The following is a 20,384-nucleotide window of genomic DNA, read 5'->3' on the forward strand; positions in this document are numbered from 1 at the left end:
TACGGCGTCGGGAGCCTCGCCCGACCCGGGGGATGACACTGTGCCTCTACCGGGAATACAAAGTTGTTAACAAAGTACCAGTAAAACGTTTAGGTCTACGTGCGGCATGAGCACAATGTGCTTACAATAGACCATAAATGCTAATTTCTGTACTTTGATATCATCCTTTACTCCTTGAAAACAACCAGTTGTGTAATTTGCTATCCCACCCCTATTTCCTTTCCACAGCTGGAACAAACCCAGGGTAAAACGAAAATGAACTTGATATGGGGGTTACATTGATTAAGTATAGCATGTGACACTCATAATTATCCTTTCCTATCTAATTGGAATGTGTCCATTTATATTTTCGGACGTTTCCATCATCAGCTCCTTCACTGCTGGCGATGTCACTGAGAGGAGAGCATTAGGACTCTGGGAGTAAGAGCTGTCTATGGCCTGGGCAACACATTAAGGTAAGTATCCACACTGCCTGGCAGGGGGGGCTTTAGACCATATGCATCAAAAATAAACAAAACAAAACAAAACAAAAAGATCATCAATCTCAAAAACCCTTGAGTGAACCATTTTCTGGACAAATTACAAGTATGTTTAAGTGAGTGGCAATCTAAATAGACAAACAAAAATGACACAAAAGAACATGTGCTGTGTCTGCTAGACTCATTCAAAGCCCTCCAAGCTTAACTCAACAACACTGTCCCGCTCCTCCACTGCAGATAGCTGCCCTGTGCGTTGTAGGCACAGCCGGTGTCCCGCAAACCATATCTGTTTGCAAGCGTGGAGCAGCGCCAGGACACCGAGGATGGAGTGAAGACGCAGACAGGAGCCACAGCCATGGTAAGGTGGCATCTCTCTTGTTCGTCTGTTTGTGTGGTATACTGCTATATGCTTTCCAAAACACCTCCTTTGATAGCTTTTGATCAGCACCCTGACCAGAGTCTTATTTGTTGCATAAGACCAGGGCAGATGCTGTCCGTGCTCTGTAGAGTAGGTGATGTCATCTGTGTTTTATTAATCTACTCTGAAGTGCAACTTTTGCTTTGAGATTGATGGGCTGCATTTCCCCCTCTTTTCCCACATCCGTGCATTACAGCTCAGCTACTGTAGTATTCCTTATGCTCCATTGCACTTCCACCTAAATTCAATTTAGATCATTGCAATTCCAATTCTATGACATTTTTCAATTCCAATTCCTGATTCCGATTCTAACTCGAGAATTTGTAGTGAAATTCAGTTGGGATTGACTCCAATTCTGCTACAGTACATACTCAGGTCAGAGCTGTACAGCTTAGTACATAGCCAGGTCAGCACAGTACACACTCGCTTATTGTATCTGAGACACTGGCAGCCCTGGTGGTTTGGAGTTAATCCACCTGGGCCGTCTGTTGTTGTGTTTGCCTTTCAGAATTGGCAGGTTAAAAACTGCTTGCTGAGCTGCTGGCTCCGGCCTTGTTTTGATTCACAGTCAGTTACAGCTGATACGAAACGCCAGACCCTGCTTGTCAGCGTGAAAGTAGAGAGCAGGCTGTATGTGTTTACCATTGCATTGTGGTACAGTATAGCAAAGCACAGTTGCCCTGGATCGCCAGTTGTCTTACATCTGCACTGGACTGTGACATCACTGTGCTGCGTTCAGGGTGTTTTTGTGCTTTTGTTGTGAAGGTCAGAGTGAACTTTTATTTGGGTAATAAACAAATCAGGGTGTATTGCATTTGCCTGCAGGTGGAAGAAAAGACTAAAAACAGAAGGTATTACTAGGTGATACAAATCCCCTTATTGCCCAGTTTGTGTAATATCGGAGTGAAGGCCAGAACTGGACCCGAGACGGCTGTGCGTCAGTGTCATGCTTTTTCTGTCCTGAGAAACTGAAACCAGAAGGACAGAGGAAAATTCGGCTAGATGTTGGTTTGCATTGCAGATGTCACCCCTAGCAGAAACGGATAGAGATCCAAGTAAACGTCTCCTCGGGTGACTTGGGACAGTTCATATATTTTATGCCCTTCTCCATTAAAATGTTGAAGTACTTTCAAAACCTCCCGGTATAATTTCTTGATGCTGCTCTCTCTGCTGCCATTTAAAACATTGGTTGCTTTTTTTGTTTGTTTTTTGATTTTATTTTCATCGGATTGTTTTCATGAGCTGGAACTTGGCTGGCGGGCAAAAGGTTTGTTGCAGTCTAATTGGACGTTTAATTAGATCACAGTTTTAGCCCAATTAGGCGTTCAAGGGCCAGGCATTGTAATGGCACTGATTCTCAGCACTGATACAGCTCTCTGAGTCTAATTAGTCATGAGATAAAAAATAAAAAAGCTCAATCAGCATTCTGCTGGTATTGCCACAGAGCTGTGTTCTTGCCTACTGTCACCTGCCTCTCTCTGTAGCACAATCTAATCTGCACCAGCCTTTTAAAGCTGATTCGCACCTTCAGGCAATGAGTGCAACCAGGGCAACATGGAAAGAGTGAGTTTGCCCCCAGTGAGTTTTTCACAGTGCAGTTAAGAGGGAGTACAGATGCAGGATAGGCAGTCCTACTTTTACTCTGCCTGGCACAGAACTACATGTAAAAAACTCATAGCTGAAGTGTTCCTGCACTGCTGCCCCAGCCCGTGTGTGTGTGTGAGGTGGAGGAGTGTTTAAACTTGGGGTCTGGTCTCAAGTGTGAGCAGCAGTGTACTGTGTGGTGTGTGACAGCAGCCTGGCTGAGCACAGCACAGCCCTCTCTAACTGCTCAGCACTGGTGCACCCAGACGGCTCGGTCCTGGCGGCGTGTCTTAATTGCTTTGAAGAGAGGGATGGAGAGAACCCTCAGGTGGCTGGGGATAATGAAGTCAAATTAGCAGTTAAAACCTGCAGGCTGTACATTTGCCTGTTTCTCAGAGAGCAGAAGAGGGAGTGTCTGCGTCACAGCTGCTTGTCGACCCCCAACCCCTTCTTCAGTGGACAAAGGGGGACACGGTTTGGAACGGAAAGGCTGTGGGGAATGGGATTTCATTTTTCCCCAAGCTCTGAAATTTAAAAATGAGCATCCCATCCGCAAACATCCCAGTCCAGTGGAAATGTGCTGTTTCCGCACAGCATTTTTACATGTATTTAAATGTCCATGATACTCTGCCTCGTGCCCAGCTGCTGGGTAGTGCTGCAGACAATGAGGCGTTGCACTGTGTAAAGTTCCTTGGTATCCCTCAGGGAGTCACCCTGAATAAATGTGTCAACCATACGAGTAGATAGAATATAAACAGTGGTGACAGTGTATTTGTTCTGGGACTCTGTGTCCACCAAGACATCAGTCTCTCAGAGTCAGCTCTGGGAAACTTAAAGGGAGGCTGTTCCTTCAGCAGTTTGTGTCAACCATCTTCAGCAGGGAATTCATTCGGTTTTCTGTCAGCCAGGGCAGCGAGCAAGAGAGAGGCTGAGCGGCACTGCCAGACAGCAGGAGGGAGAGCAGACTGCAACTGCACAGCACTTTCAGCCAGCTCAGGTCTCAGGAGCTGCAGGCTCCTGTATGCTAGCCAACACCAGGTGTTGGGTATTTCATGCTTGTTATCTCATTTTGAGTACATTTGCATAGACAGGCATGTGGAGATAATAGGAAAGAATTACTCTCTCTCTCTCTCTCTCTCTCTCTCTCTCTCTCTCTCTGTAGGTAGCTGTAGGTGCTCCTGTGCTTCATTGGCAAATGATTTCCAGGAACCTGTAGTCTGTTGTATTTTCAGCTGATCTGCGCGCTGTGCAGCTGGGGGGCTGGTCTCCCGTCCTGCACAGGTGATAAGCAGTGAAGGTGGCCAGTGATCGCCCTGCTCAGCCCAGACACAGGCAGGAACGGAATTATCTAAGCTGCCTGTTGCTTCATTCCTACGGAGTGGGCTGGCGAGGAGTGCCCGGGCTGCAGTGGCTGTGTCTGCGGGCTCTGAATGGAGTGGGAGTAGGTGTGTGTCTGGGGGGGGGTGGCTCATTTTCTTTGAAGTCCTGAGATCAAAGCAGCTTTTGGCAGTACAGAGACTGCAGGGCTGTGGAGAAACAGAGACTATATACTGGCACTGGGCACTTCTCCCTGGCACTGACCCCCTACCCTTGACCCCCGACTTTCAGGCCTCAGCCTTGCCCAGCCTTGCCCTTCATACCAGCTGCTCCCCCAGTGCAGGGCCCTCACTCTGCACAGCCTGGAAGAGGGACATTTCCAGTGGGGAGTGGAAGGCTGTGAGTGGTTGGCTGCCTCCTGATCCCTGCAGAGACACGTGCGTCTCTGCAGGGAGACGCAGGTGTGAGGATCCTCTGGCAAGTCAGCACTCCGAAACTGCACCCCCCCCCCCACCCACATGCAGTAATAACACTGCACTCATAACAACACACAGCACAACAACAGTGCCAGGCCTGCTGTGTTATGGGATGGGGCGGTCCAAGCTTGCCTTCCAACCCGACTGTGGTTGTTACACGAGAGAGACAGCCTCAGACAGCTGATTAGTGGGGGGTTAGCTGTTGTCTCTGCACTGAAGGAAGATGGACGGGTAGGCAGCAGAGCTTGTGTGACGGGAGTGGGGGGGGGGATTTCCTATTGGAAATGGTAAAAATAAGGGAGTGGGAAGGGTGCCGATGTCCAGGAGGGAAAGGGAAGGGTTAATAGGCTGCATGGCATCTGGGAGCTAATAAGGATGAAGCGGGACTCCAGTGAGCAAATTATGGCGTGGAGCTGGGGCTTGGGGAGTACGCTAATGAAGAGACGTACTTCGGAGCACCAGGCCGTGATCCCGTTATCACAGCTCTGCTCATACTGGCATCGCATCAGCCCTGGCCAGGGGAGCGGGTCTGAGAGAAACGTTACTGATGTCACTCGTGGTACACTGCGCCCCCCTGTCCATCCTGTGAAAAAAGTGTGATTGGCCAGAATGTTTTCCCACATAAAACTGTTTGTGTGCGTGTGTGCACACATTTGTGTATGTGTGTGCACGCCTGCTCCGGTTTATGATCAGTGTTTTTTGTTGAAGTGGCAGTTCTGTTCAGTGGTGTTATATCTTTGTGGTTTTAGTGTGGCTGGGCTCTGTGTGTGTGTCTAAGACAAATAGAGTGAAGGAGAACTGTGTGCCCGGCCTCCTCGGTGTAATTTCATGAATGAGGCCTGCCTGCATCAGCCCAACCCTTTATTGTGGTGACTCTAATGACAAACTGCTGGGAAGCTCAGCTCATTACAAATTCGTGTGTTCTTCCTGCAGCCCCTGACTCGCACACACTTTACTTGCACTCGCCCACACGCTCTCTCTCTCTCTCTCACACATACACACACACTCACACACACACACACACACACACTTGCACTCGTACATGCTAACGTTCACTCATGCATATACACTCTCACAAACACAGTCACACATACTCTGAAGTGCACACATTCACTGTGGGAAGGAACTGGCCCATACCCACCTTAGCCAGCATACATACCTTGTCGCACCAGGTGTCCATGTGCTATGTGGATGCTGAGGTGCGGTGTGTGGTGATTGACAGCTCAGAGGCCAGTTAGTTACATTTTTGCTCTCTGGCAGAGGTGGGGGGATTGTATGAGGTCCCTACTGGGCTCATTAGTCACCTTGCATCACCTTTCCTGTCAACACCTGCTCACTAATTGGGCGTGGCATCCCTCCCCAGTGCAGGGCCTGTTTTCCTGCTTAATAGTTTAAACGGCAGGTTGTACCCCCTGGGGACCAGCCAGTCACTGCAGCAGCCTCCTTCACTTGGACTGCAGCTGACCAATGGTGTGGTTTCTGTTTTGGAGGCATTGAAAAGGCCACGCACTCGCCTCATTTACTGTCAGCGGGAGAGAAGCAAAGGCTGAAAATCTCCACCGTGTGATTTTTAGTTTCATGTTGTCAGCCCAGGTAGAGGGCTCCACAGGCTCAGAACTGCATTTGCTGTAGGAAGGACTGTGAGATGATAAACTTTATCGCTCCTAGCCCTCGGGTAGATTTTTAAAATGCGTTTCTCTGTTAATTAGCGGCAGGCAAAGATGATAAAAGCAAGCAGACATGGGAGCTGCTCAGCCCAGCTTTTTTCTGCTCCCAGCAGTCTAGAGCCAGGGGGGAGTGTATTCCAGAGACATCCAGGTGTCTAGCATGACTGAGCATAGGAATGAGGGGTTAACACACACACGCGCACACACACATGCCCGCACGCACGCGCACACACACACACACACCTTCCTCCTCCTCCTCCTCCTTCTTCAACTCCTGACCTCTGGCTCCTTTTTGTGTTCTGCAGTCTTCCCAGCTCCCATCGCTGCCCCCCAGCCACCAGCTGCCGAGCACCGGGCTGTTTTTATGGCTTGGCCTGCGAAGCCCTGATTCAGCTGGATTAGCTATAAAAATCCCAGAAAATGCATCTAGCGGAGTAGCTCTTTCTTCCTTTTCTTTTCTGCTTTGTATTTCTTCTCTCTCTCTCCCTTCTCTCCGGTGTGTGTGCGCATTCTGCCAGACAGCTGGAAGGTTGCCCGCACACATCACAAACGTGAACTCTGCCGCGCGGCTCGCCCTCTGTTGGCACAGCAGCCTGTCTGTCGTTTGCGTGAATCTCTAATGCATTCCAGAGCGGCTGCAGCGCCAGGGGGCGGGGGGGCAGCGAGCAGCCACTCTCACGCTACGAGCACATTGCCGCAGAAACGTGGCACAGAGAGGGGCCGGCACGGCCAAGCACACTGGAGCCAAGCGGCACTGTGGGCACACACACACACACACACACACACACACACACACACACACACAAACGCACGCATGCATATACACAGCATATAAACATTCTCTTGCACATGAATAAATACACACACACACACACATTTATACAGGAACACAAACACACCTGCAGCATAAGGGTCCCCAGAGTGCTGCCCCTGTAGGCCGTACCATACAGGCCTTTTGAAAACTCCAACAGGCCCAATGATGTCCCAGCAGAAAAATGCAGGGACATGAATGAAAGTGTTATAATTTGCCCTTTAACATTTTTTTTTTTTTAATTATTATTATTATTATTTCATTCGTAATGTAGGAAAGTAATCAGGAAGAGTTTTGTCCAAGCTTAATTACAATTGAAATATTTTGCTGGTTTGAAGTTTTGGTCATGTTGTCTGTTCGAATAAAAAGTTTGGTTGAATAAATGAAAGGAGTCAATGTAGAAAAGTATAAAAATACATCTTTCCGATCTCTGAACCTTTGCACACTTTGTGTGGAGACGTGATGTTGTTTCCTTATTAAATTAGATTCACTAATTGTATCTAGGGACCTTGTCTTAATTTAGTACATTAAAAATATTCCTGGGAATGTCATTAGACGTAGGCTATTTTTTCACCAAGTGGCCTAGTTTCACTGTCCACTTCCTCACGCGTCTAAACGCGACTGGTTTCCGGTGGAGTCCAGTCCGGTGTGCTAGAAAGGATGCCAACCTATAACAATCAAAGCGGATTATTTTCCCTAAATGAATTAAAGACGCCTGCTTCTGAGGAGGAATATCGAGGTCAGCGATAAAGCCAACGGATGCCCTGACTGACTCCAGGAAACGAAAGCGATTTTATCCTGGTGCAGTCAGCCAGCACTGTTTGGCCACTGAGTATGAAAACAGCTTTTTTTATTTTTAATCAGTAAGTGTGTTTCAATTAATAAGTCACCTTACCTACAATTCACTACAGGATTTAAGGAAAGTGGGTCAGTAGGGAGAGTAAACTCCACAGGCTATTTTTAGCTAAACTAAAAGAAGTTGTTGTGATTTCAGCTGAACCAGTATATCAGCATTCCTGCCTCTTCCTGAGCGCCACGCTGTCATGGGCAGGGTGCCAGGCTCGGGGTTTGAGTTTTAAATTTAGCTTGGCCTATTTTGCTTTTGCAGCACTTTTTGCTTAGTTTTCTTTTTATTCCCCTGAATTAAATGGTGCCTCCTCTGTGGAGCCTCAGGGGAAAGTGAAGGGCTGGGGATGGTCCTGCTGTCCCCAGGAGCTCGGCCTGGTACACTGATATTTCTTTTTGCTGTTCCTGCCTGTCTTTAATCATTTAAATAGCACAGTCAACCCACATCTGTTTCTCAATGGAGTCACAGAGATCTGATGAACATATGTATTTAAAATACATTTCCATTCTCTTTGAATTGCGGTCAGGTGGTAAAGAGCAATGCACCGTTACCTGGTTAATTAACCTGTTGGTAAGTTAGTGTGGTGCTGTGTAATTCTTGGAGTGGAAAGAAAGACTCCTCAAGATGGCTTATTAATTGTTTTGTAACCAACACCCTGAAATGACCAGCCACATAAAGGAAAGTTAAATAAGCCCAGCTGATTCAGATATAGGTTTAGACCAAATCAAGATTGTGCCCTGCCTGCCAATGACAAACTTCTGTTCAGTCACGGTTTTATTTTATTTTTAATCTGATGTTTTCTACTACTTATAAATACAAATTAAATATTTTTGTTTATTTGCTAACTGTAGGTAGGTCTGGCCCTGCATTGAATACTTCAGCATGGGAGCTGCTGTAGGAACACAGGATGGTGGGTTATGTGCTTTCCACCCAAGAACTGACTCTGGGCCTGAGCTCTACCAATGTGGGTCAGAGGACCAGGGGGCACAGCTGTCTGTGTGTGAGCAGCAGCCCAGCAGTTCAGTGCTGTGTTAATAGTGCCCTGGGGGGCAGCTCAGCAGCAGGAGATGGGGAGGCTGACAGTAGAGTTGTAAGGAAGCTGTTTATACGCGAGACTCGTGCTTAATCACTCCGACGCAGACACTCACATATATACAAAGACACACACGTCAGCAGGTTCCAGAGTCAAAGCCCCAGATCTTGGTGTTGATGTTTCCCTGTAAGATCCCTCAGTACTTTTAATTCACAGTTCCACAAAAGGTCAATCTAAACCTATTTTTGAATACAAAAATACAGAAATACAACAACAAAAAACCCCAACCTGGGCTGACCTTCCAGCTAATTGGGGGAAGTTTGCCATTTAAGAGGTCAAATAAATGTGTTGTGTCTGACGCACGTCTGCCCCAAAGTGTTCAATAAAAGCACAGGAGCGGTCGACCCACTTTATCGATGGAGGCTGTTAAACTTGCCCATTAATTCCAGCGTCTGGCACACCCAGCTAACCCCAATTAGCGCACCGGTGCTGCTGGCTGTCAGGCTAGGGGCTGGGCTGAGCTTGCTTCGCTCTGCTCTGCGTCCACAGCTCAGGAACGTGAGAACGGGAGTGTTAATTACCTGCCGGAATGCCACCCCAGCAGGCAGTAATTTGGACTCTGGGAAGATTTCCGAAATTCACTTCCAGGCACTCGCAGTGAGGGGGAGTGTCAGTGGTTTCCAGCCCCGGCTCTGCTCTGCTCTGCTCTGCCCTGGCTGGCACAGTGCACACGCTCTCCTGACCGTTTGGCACATCCTGTTCTGCTGCCCTAAGGCGGTGCATGCCTTTACAAGGCCTTTCCTCATTTAACCTCCCCTGGGCTGTGTGTGTCTGTGCAGTTTAGCTGTTAGACCTTCCTTTTAAGTGTGCAGGTTACTCCAGGGACAGACCTGCTTCCCCTCTCAGGTTCTCTCAGTAGGAATGTGATTCAGACTGGCCAGTCCACCACGTTTTTCTGTCTGTCTCTCTTTCTGTCTGCCCACCTTTACTCCTTCACACTTGGGGGCGTTGCTAGCTTTACAGGCCTGCCCTTCAACTAAAGACCAAAAATGTCCACTTATAAAGTAGGATTGTTTTTCTTTTTCTTTTTTCTTCTTCTTCTTCCTCCTCTTCTTCTGCTTTTTGTTGTTATTTACCCACAGTTTACAGTCCCGGTAAAGGGCACGTCACATTAACTGAGTGCCAGCGAGCCAGTGTGCAGCTAGTGTGGGTGCAGGGTGACAGGGCCCAGCGAGGCGCCCCACGGAGCTGCTGGTGGCAGAGTGAGAGAAAGGGTGAATGGTGCTGGGCTGCCAACTCTCAGTCCGGCTCTCCACCCTAACAAGTTTTGAACAGCATCCCGTCCCACTGCCACTCTGAACACCTGCTGCGCTGGCACCCTGCTGCAGCCCTGGCCCGAGCTCCCTCTGTGCGGTTTAATTATAGCATTGCGAATCACAAGGCTGTGTGTTTGTATATGTGTGTGCATGTGTGGCTATTGTGTGTGAGTGTTGTAGATGTGCAAGTGTCTGTCTGCAAAATGGTACCCTTGTGATGCATGTATTCTCCCTCTATCTCTCTGATTGTGCTTGTTAACGGGGGCCCTCATAATAAATAGTTTTGTGTCGTATCCCAGAGTCCTTCTCCAGAGGGTGGCGTTATTTGTTTTGTTTAGTTGTTCTGCTTTTTTTTCCATAAAAGCCCCGCCAGATTGTGCTGTATAATGGTCTGCTCCTCTAGTTTTTATGGGGGTAAATTACAAGCCCCTGGCAATCCCCAGAGGGACACACTGCACCATTAAAAACATGGTTGCTCACCGGAATTCTGCAAATTGCTAAAACGGCGCTCTGCGGGTTTAAGAGTGTTGGGGCCTCGAGCCTGCAGCCCCGGCGTGAGAACATTCCTGACCCTCGCAGCGCCCAGCCTCGGCCAGGCTGGAGAGAGGGGAGCAGCAGCGGGGGGGGTCTACCACAGCAGGCTCCACCATCAGAAGGAGGGAGAGATGGAGGTTTGTGTGTGTGTGTGTGTGTCTGAGGTGGAGGGGCAGGGGATATTGGGGATGCCTGCCTCCACTGCAGATGCACAGTGAATACCCCCACACACACACACACACACACACACACACACACACACACACACACACACACACACACACACACACACACACACACACACACACACACTTTCCACACTGACCAGCCCAGACACCTAGTTAGTAGACAAGCATCAGCCATGTAAATGTAATGACTCTGCAGTGAGGAAGTAAGAGAAGTCCAAATGTTTTGTTTGTTTGTTTTTTATTACCAAGCGAGTGACCTTCTCCAGCCCTCCCCATGGATACCACATGCCAAAGTGCTTCCATCCTAAAATGCACTAATAAGGCCTGTGTAATCCCCCAGTAATCCAGACCCCTTGTTTGAGGTTCCTTGAGACAGAGGTCTTGAATGGTGGGGAGGGGTGGGGATGGGTGACTTCAACCATCTCCAGTGATCAGTACCCTGGGTGTATTTATATGTATGTCTGTGTGTGATTGTGTGCATGCTTGTTTGTACGTAACTGTGTGTATGTGTGTGTGTGTGTGATTGCGTGTATGTATATGCATGTGTGTGTGTGTGGCCGTGTCCTGGAGTGTGCAATCTAATTGATTTCTCAGCCGGCTGTGATTCCCCTTGGGTCGGGACTCCTCTGTGGGCCGCTGTGCCTCCCCGGCCTGCTGCAGTATTGATGAGGAGCTGAATTAAACATGAGGGAGGGGAGCAGGCCAGCCCAGCCTGGGACTCCCCGGGCCCACTACAGCGCCTGTCCTCGCTCTGCTCACTCATGATGCTGAGCAGGGCTTTTTCCTATAATTTTGCCACAGTCAGTCGCAGGCCCGGCAAAGAGGCTTTAAGGATGGTAGGGGGTGGGGCAACACATTAGATAAAATCGAGACCATCCCTATACAGAGGGTTTTATGCATCCCTGACTGCATTGTGTGTAAGGCGGGGATGCATGGATCACCTGATCGTCTTGAGGCAGTTCGTTGAATTCTGGGAGAGATTGCATTCTTGTGGGGAAATGCATGCCTGAAAGCATTTAGTAACATACAAATTACATACAATTATTTAGAAATCTGCAAATTATTTCAAGAAATATTGTTCACAAGATATCTTTATACTTTTTAAAATAAGATATCTGAAATATGTTTTTAGATATCTCGAAATGACTTCCTATCTATGTTGCAGGCGAACCTACTCCCCCTGTCCTCTGCGGACGCCACTCCACCCAGCCCACCCCCGCTGGGCTCGCAGGTTCACGCCGCCGCTGTGAATGGGGACAGGAGCACTCTGCAGAGGCACATCACAGGTATGACACACAGCTGCCGCCACCGCCCCCTAACCTCTGACCTTCACTGAGCCTCCCCCCTCTCCGCAGCGCTTACTCCAACTCCAGTAGCCAATGCAACCGAGGTCATGTGCACTGTCCAGAAAAGCATGTTAGTTTCATGGCAGGACTGTCCCCTAAAAACCACTAGCAATTATCTCCGTGTCCCTGTTCGTCTCTCTTCCTGTCCCACATGTGTCTTCATGTGTGTGCAGCGGACCCCTCTCTGCGGGATAGGGAGGACCAGTTTGGACGGACTCCCCTGATGTACTGCGTGCTGGCGGATCGGCTGGACTGTGCTGAGGCCCTGCTGAAGGCTGGAGCTCACGTCAACAAGGCCGACCGCAGCCAGAGGACAGCACTTCACTTGGCTGCTCAGAAGGTCAGTCTGCCTGCCAGAAACACAGCAGGAACACACCCTGTTACACACCCTGTTACACACCAAACCTGGGCTGGACTGTGTTGTACTGCAGTGTTTCCAAATGGCTTCAACACATTTTCACAGACTTAACATCAAACAATGACCCCTCTTGCTACCCACCCCATTATAAACTTATATTATTTATTTATTTACCCCTTTATTTTTCTCAATGTATGTCTTTGCGGTAAGTTTTAATTAGGTAAGGTAAGTAATCTACAGAAGTAATATAATAGGTTATACTGAAAAGTCTCTCCTTTCTCCAGCACAGTTCAGAATAAAGACTCTAAATATTATTAAGGTGTTGGGCTAATTAATATTTATGGTTTCATGATAAAAAATAAATTAAAAAAATGTTCTTCTGGCAATTGTACAATTTAATTAGAGATACTGATGAAGGTGGGATGGTTTGATGCTGACATTTAGGTTGTTTGGAGGGCATTTAACAAAATATGACAGGGTAAAGGGTTAAAATTAATCTTAAAGCATGTAAAACGTATATTTATAATCCTTAAAATAAGAAAGGACTCCTGTTTTCTCCAGTGTGGAAACACAGGCCGTTCTCCTGCAGGCTGGTTTATTTATGCCCGTGCTTGTTTGTTTTCAGAGGTCTGCACCGTGTGTGTTTCAGGGGCCCCAGGTTTACACATCACTGCAGGGTGGGGAGTGACAGAGGGTCACATGGGCTGTGTTGCTGCTGCAGGGCTGCTTTTTTTTCTTTTCCTTTCTTTCTTTCCCTCTTTTTATTCCAAGTAACTGAGTGTTGTGAAACTGAAAGTGGAATACCGTTCAATTAAAGAAAATAAAAAATCAGTTTGTATCCGGCTTCAAGAAGAGAGGGGAAAAAGAGAAATGAGTTCCGCAGCGGAGGGAAGACGCGAGGGGTAAAATAACACAACCAAAGACAATGAGTGAGACGGAGAATGAATGGCAGCGGGCTGAAGTGCTGTCTGCTGTCCTCTCCACTTTACAGCCCTGCCTGCGCTGCGCGTTCAATAAGAGCCGCATTTTTCAATAATGGTCGCAATGTGTGTCTCATCAGCACAATGGGCCTGAAGAACGAGCAAAGTAGTTCCACATGGCTACCGAGGCCCCCTGCCGTCTGCGGGGCTGTGTGGCAGCAGCAGGAGCAGCTCTGGGGTTTGGACCTCGGACCCCCCCCTATACCCTCACCACACACACACACACACACACACACACACACACACACACACACATACACACACACACATTCCTGCACACCATAGCCACCAGCCTGTATGCATGCAACACAGCCCCAAGCATGAAATGGAGCATGCACAAACCCAGCTGCCTCCCATGCAGGGCCTAAAATAGATGCCCATGCATATTGTTGTGGCTGTTTTTGATCCCCCTGAAATCTACCGCCAAAGAGCTGATGTGGCAAGAACCGCTTCGATGCATTGCTGCTCGCGTCCGTAAGACCAGTAGCTCAGAAGGAGGGAAGAAATAAAATAAAAAAATACATACATACATACATACGCATTCTTGTACAAATAAAGTGAACAGTAGTAAGTAGGCGATTGCAAAGCTCTGACCGCAGGGTTGTGTAGACATTGTAGAGGTGTGTCAGCAGCTGGGTTTCCCATGTCCTGCAGAGCCACACTGAGGGCCGGCAGCATGCAGGAAACAGTGGTGGAGTCGGTGGTGATGCGGTCAGGTCACTCAGAGCTGCGGCTCAGATGCTGCCACTGGATTGGCTCTCGTGGGAAGAATGGACTGAAGGGACTGGTCAGCAGAGTCCCTGATGCTCCTGTTCCGGAATGATCCTGGCTGCGCTGAGAATTCCATCACTCAAACCTTCCCCCTCCCTGCGCACTGTGTTCATTCATTTATTTATTTATTGGCCTGTTTGTGTTTTATTTTGCTCTCTAACTCCCCATCAGCTGTATTGTCCAACACAGACGCTCAGCGCCACGCCAGACAAGGCCAGACAACTCTCTCTTTTCTTGCACACAGGAGGAGGGTTAAGTGGTGCTGGTGCAGAAATAAAAACAAACAAACAAATTAAAGCAACTTCATATTCATATTATATGAATAGAGTACGTACAGATATGTTTATGTACTGAAACGCACCGTCTGTGGCATACTGCCTCTCAACCTGGGCTCTGACAGGCTTTTTCCTTTTAAATAAACACAGAACTGCACCTGAGACTCACAGTAGTCTGTTGTGCATTTTATATGAATGCAAAATTAGTTTAACTTGCTCCGTTCTTCCTTTCATTTTTTTAAATTTATTTCTTCATACGTTTTTTTATGTATAGTTAGTGCAACTACATGTTTATCTAAGCACTGCCCTCTCTCTCCCCGGCCCAGCGTGCTCTCCTGCCTGCCCGTGTGAGTGTTAGGCAGTGAGATAGTGAGTGTGTGGCACTCTGGGCTTGCGGTGGGAAGCCAGCGCCCCCAGGTGGACACAGGCAGTCTGTGCAGGCTGCAGCATCGGAGAGGCTGAATTGACATAGCTCCTGTCTGCTATTGACAGGCCTCTCCCTTGATGATAGTCCTATCCTGGCTTATCTCGTCTGCTGCCCTTTTATTCAGTCAGAGAGGGGGGGAGCGATGGAGGGGGGAGGAGGAGAAGGGTCAGGGTTGCTTCCTGGCTCCTGCTCCTGCCAGCATGCTTGCTTGTCACGATGTTATGATTTGGTCAGGTATATATGTGTACACATATATATTTTCCTCCTCCTTTCATAGCGTTTATTAGTCTTTACTTGTTGTGCTGGTGGGGCCCCTGGGCCAGCCAGAGTGCAGTCTAATTTGAGCGGTTTGCCTCCTGTCAGAGCGCGCTGGACAGAGAGGGTGTTAGCTGCGCTGACAACTGATCAATAGCTGGCTTGGAGAGGAGCGGAGCGGCCGGCTGGGGGATTAGCGCTCTAATTGGATTGAGAATAGGGAGACTGGGAGCCCCCCACCCTCCCCAGTCTGCAGGCCGAGGGGGGGCTGTCAGACAGCAGGCTGATTCATCCCAACTGGACACACAGCCAGCCCACCGCTCCCTGCTCCCTGTCTCTGTCTGTCTTAACTGTGTCTCTCTTTATCGGTCTCTCTATCTCCCCTCCCTCCCTCCTCGTCTCCTGATCTCTTTCACAGACTCAATATCGAAATGTCTCTCTCTCCCCCCCTGCCCCATGCTGAATGTATCTGCCTCTCTCTCTCTCTCTCTCTCTCTCTTTTCGTTGTGCAACCTTTGCTGAAATTGATACTGATCTCGGACACACGTCTGCCCTGTCCTCCCTCCATGCATCCCTCCTTCTCCCTCTGTTTATGAATCAAATGTTTTTTTAGCATGGGTTCCCAGGGCTAGTTTAATGTCACTCGGTGAAATCATTCCCGTTTGACTTGGCAGCGAGCGCTGTCCGTGCCGCAGCCCGTGTCCGTGCCCGTGCTGTAGTCAGGAGCTGGCAGCCTCTTGTGGGCCTGAGGGCTTCCTCCAGGTCTCGGTTTATTGATGTTTCCTCAGTGCAAATTAATCAATGCTATGTTGTTTTTTCTATCTAGATATCCCCGTTTCCAAAGGCAAATTCTTTACTGCATTGCTTTTTTTATTCCATTTGTGTTTGCAGCTTAGAGATAATTTGGTGGGATGCTGCTCCTGACTTTGTTTTTAGAGTTCAAAATACTTAAAATATGTAGATGCATAGAACAATACTTTATTCTTATCTCTTCATATATTTAAAGTATAAGCATTTAGTGTGCCTTCCAGTCCAGTTGAGTTAGCGATCTGTGTACAGTGAATTTAATGAGTTTGTTAGGAGTTAGTTGTAGTGGACTAGATAGTTTTTAGACTTTTAGACTTTTCTACAGGTAGATGTTAGGTGTGCATTGGACTGTCCTGCTCTCTCTCACACTCGCACACTATTCCCTCCTGCACCACACGGCACAGTAGAATCCCAGTGCATTCTAAGGACAGTTACGACTTGAATATGTCTAGGAAAATACCAAATTTTGATGATCCTGGATTGTCCCGTTTCCGTTTTTTCAACGGCAGTCCTCAGTGCCTCCTGGTGTGGGCTTCCCTGCCCTGGCAGCTGAGCGTGGGATGAAGGGCAAGGAGTTTTCATGCTCCTTCTGTCTCATTGACAACACTGTTCCAACAAGAGGACAGGTCCCTCATCCCCCATCACCCCCTTCCCATCCATGTCAGGAATCAGAATGAACCTGTGGCCTGGCTTGTATCTGATCTAGTTTTGTGTTTCTGTGTGTGTTTGTATACACGTTTGTGTGTGTGCATGTGTGTGTATTTGAATGCGTGTGTATGGGGAGAGTGTGAGTGGCTGTGAAGCAGGGGGGTCCGTGGGCTCCTGCTCCCTCTGTCCCTCAGGAGGCTGGTGTGGGCCGGCTGTTGATAGGACAGAGAGCAGAAGAGTTCAGTGGGAAACGGGCAATTACTGGTTCTGCCTGCATCCTGGGAGAGGAGAGTGCTGGGGGGCACAGGGAGAAAGTGTGAAGGGGGTGATGCACTGAGGCTCAGACAAGCATACTGTAGCTTTTCAGTGCTAGGCTCTGCTGGTGTAGGTTGTGTGTGTGTGTGTGTTGCAGGAGTAACAGTACAGTATGTGTGTTGCAGGGCAATATGCGGTTCATGAAGCTGCTGCTGGCACGCCGGGCCAACTGGCTACAGAAGGACCTAGAGGAGATGACTCCTCTGCACCTGGCCACCCGGCACCGCAGCCCCAAGTGCCTGGCCCTGCTGCTCAAGTACATGGCCCCCGGGGAGGTGGACACCCAGGACAAGAACAAGGTACCACCTGCACACAGGCACACACATGCGATCACTAGGGAGTCCAACCGACAGTCACTCACATGCCCAGTCAATGCAAAAGCAAGGTGGCAAACACTCATTAACACAAAATGTGATTTTGAAGTTTCAGCAGCACACACCTGTCTGTCTGAGAATGAAGACAAAAGCTTACACACACACACACAAAAAAACACACTACCCTGTCCCCGCACATGCGCACGCACGCACGCACGCACGCACGCACACGCACACACACACACACACACACTGCCCTGTCCCCACACACACACACACACACACACACACACTCTGCCCTGTCCCCGCACACACACAGCTCTGAGAGGCTGCCAAACATGCCGTCCTGCGGTCAGTTATAATTTCTGTTCTTTCTGTTTAGTTTCCCATAGTAAAGATTAGGGACTCCTATTGAAGTAGGGCTTGTGTTAGTGGAGTGGGACACATGTTGCCGTGTCTTTGTGGCAGATGTTGGCACGGGATCACGCGGGGGTCAGGCTGCGGGGCCACACTGCAATTAACACAGCCAGGAACACGTCAGCAGCTCTGATGTTCCCAGGGAAGGATATGAATTCCATTAATACATTTAAAATATATGCATTTATTTATATTTAAAGCAGATTTTTTATTTTAATTAATATTATTATTTCTTTAATAAATTCCAGCAAGCTGGCAGACCTGGGTTTTGTGTTTAGGAGTCCAGCACATAGAGGTTAACAGGTACAGCAGCTGACTGGGTTGGGAAGCAGACCTGATAGATAGATAGATAAGAACACATTTTGAATAATAACTTTCAGCACCTTATATATAAATGTATGTATAAATAAAGAGAAGCTATATTCACACAGCAAACATATAACAATGACATCATAATTACAGAAATTACAGAATGGGACCAGAAGTTATCCTAGGAAGCTTTGCATGCTGGGAACTATTGTTCCCCATAACTGAAGCACAGTTAACACGTGACGTAACATTACAGGGCGCCAGACCTTTCCCTTCTGCATGACACAGGAGTTACCAGGCTGTCTCTCGTAGCAAGGGGGCAAAGATGAAGCTGACATCACAGACACTTCCATCCATAGTTTTGAGGCCCCGACAATCACTTGTGAGTGAAGCCACTGACATCGGCCCCTGGTGAGAGTGTATGCAAGGGAACCTCTGTAATGAAAGGCACTATATTCACTGGCTGAATTACAGCTCTGTGCTCTGTTGTTGTCGAGAGATGCCAACCCATGTGCCGGCCAAATGTGAGAAGCCAGTAGCTGCACACAATGAAGGAATTTTTCATTATTAAAAGGAACAGCATTAAAACAAGAGTCAGCTCTTTTTTATTTTCCTCTTCTTTTTTCTGTTTGTTTCTTTCCTTTTTTCCCCCCTGTGGCTGATACATGGACTAGATTTAGACCCTGCAGCTGGGGGGCCACAGACCGACCCCCATTGTCAAAACATGCCGTGTAGGTCTCTCGCCGCGTCAGCCAATATATCACACCGAATTCAGTTCCCAGGCCTCTATCGGGAACAAACTCAGTGCTACAGAGGGGAACCAGTTCTCTGCAGGTCTGAGCGCTGAAACAAAGGCTGCCACTGAGAGCCTGATGCTGTTTTTGTAGTTGCTGCACAGGGCATACTGTACTGTATAATTATTTATCTGGGTCTGAAAGCTATAACCCGAGGCTGAACAGAGCCATGAGACTTTGGGGGTTGACGGCTCTGTAAGAGTGAAACCAATTTGAAATTATGTATACACACTCACCACGGCACCGTCCCCACTGGGGCCTAGATCTCGGGCTGGTGCCTGCTGAGGAAAGAGGCCCACATTGTGTGTGGGGGCGGTGGGCTGACCTCTTGTGCATTGTCACGTTGCACGGTGTGTTGATTGTTGGATTGTTACGCTCCTGTCCCTGCAGCAGACTGCCCTGCACTGGAGTGCCTACTACAACCACCCTGGCCACGTCAAACTGCTCATCAAACACGACTCCAACATCGGCATCCCTGACAGTGAGGGCAAGATCCCGCTGCACTGGGCCGCCCACAACAAGGACCCCAGCGCCACACACACTGTGCGCTGCATCCTGGTGAGTCAGCGGTGGGGCAGAGGGGGGGGGTGGGGGGTTGTGTGGGGTGTGCTGTGACATCACAAATAAGGGGCCTATCTTGAAGCTTCCAGCAAGAGGGCATTTCGGTCTTTGACTTTTTTTAAACATATGTGTTTTATTCCCAGATGCAAGTTGGTATTGGATGTATTGAGTATACATATGACTGTGTCCGCGTGTTCCTGTGTGCATGTTGTAGGAGGCTGCTCCGACAGAGTCCCTGCTGAACTGGCAGGACTACGAGGGCCGGACACCACTGCACTTTGCAGTGGCCGACGGGAACGAGGCCGTGGTGGCGGTGCTGACATCCTACGAAGGCTGCAGCGTCACGGCCTACGACAACCTGTTCCGCACACCGCTGCACTGGGCTGCACTGCTGGGTCAGTCCACTCTCCACCTTCACACCCACACAGACAGACGAGGACACAGCATGGCAAACGTATGCAAATACAGACAAATAGCAGCAGAAACACAGACCTTCTTTCTTAACTCTGTGCGTGTCCAGGTCACGCCCGAATCGTACACCTGCTTCTGGAGAGGAACACATCAGGCACCATCCCCTCAGACAGCCAGGGTGCCACACCGCTGCACTACGGTGCACAGAGCAACTTCGCTGTGAGTAACGTTTAGCCCGTGTGTGTCTGCGTGTCAGTACACAGCTTTTATATCTTTGTGTGTCAGATTGTGTAACAGTCTGTGTCTGAGATGGTGTCAGTGTCTCAATATAAGTGTGTGTCAGGCCTGGGGTGTTTCTACAGCATGTTTCAGAGCTAGTGTCTATTTTTCACCTCCCCTCTCTCTCTCTCTCTCTCAGGACACAGTGTCGGTGTTCCTGCAGCACCCCTCGGTGAAGGACGACCCCGACCTTGAGGGCCGCACCGCCTTCATGTGGGCGGCAGGCAAGGGCAGCACTGATGTCATCAGGACCATGTTGGACCTGAAGTCCGACATCGATATCAATATGACCGACAAGTATGGGGGCACAGGTGGGTGTTGCTGTGTGAACTGTGTGTCCGTGTGTGCATGTCACAGAGTGGCAAGACGGGAGTTCAGTTCCGGGCAATACTTGCGCCCTGGCGAGTGGCTTCCCGACGTCAGAGAGCTGTGTTCCGGCGACTGTGT

The 20,384-nt window shown here is 48.8% G+C and overlaps 1 protein-coding gene across 3 annotated transcripts in view; it reads left to right on the forward strand.

Annotated features, from left to right (window-relative positions):
• Window positions 1–20,384, forward strand: part of invs (inversin) — a 32,659-nt gene that overhangs the window by 298 nt on the left and 11,977 nt on the right. The window contains exons 2-11 of one of the 3 annotated variants that reach the window (XM_066690888.1): window positions 370–455; window positions 717–837; window positions 3,644–3,926; window positions 11,836–11,956; window positions 12,190–12,356; window positions 16,978–17,151; window positions 19,077–19,244; window positions 19,462–19,642; window positions 19,768–19,877; window positions 20,077–20,248. In XM_066690888.1, coding sequence (XP_066546985.1) covers window positions 12,240–12,356; window positions 16,978–17,151; window positions 19,077–19,244; window positions 19,462–19,642; window positions 19,768–19,877; window positions 20,077–20,248 — 922 coding nt within the window. In that variant the 5' untranslated portion in view covers window positions 370–455; window positions 717–837; window positions 3,644–3,926; window positions 11,836–11,956; window positions 12,190–12,239. Of the gene's footprint in view, window positions 1–6; window positions 245–369; window positions 456–716; window positions 838–3,643; window positions 3,927–11,835; window positions 11,957–12,189; window positions 12,357–16,977; window positions 17,152–19,076; window positions 19,245–19,461; window positions 19,643–19,767; window positions 19,878–20,076; window positions 20,249–20,384 lie in introns of those variants that run through there. The other 2 variants (XM_066690887.1, XM_066690886.1) reach the window with 2 other exon arrangements.

Source organism: Amia ocellicauda, chromosome 18 (assembly GCF_036373705.1).
Source record: "Amia ocellicauda isolate fAmiCal2 chromosome 18, fAmiCal2.hap1, whole genome shotgun sequence".
Lineage (NCBI taxonomy): Eukaryota > Metazoa > Chordata > Actinopteri > Amiiformes > Amiidae > Amia > Amia ocellicauda.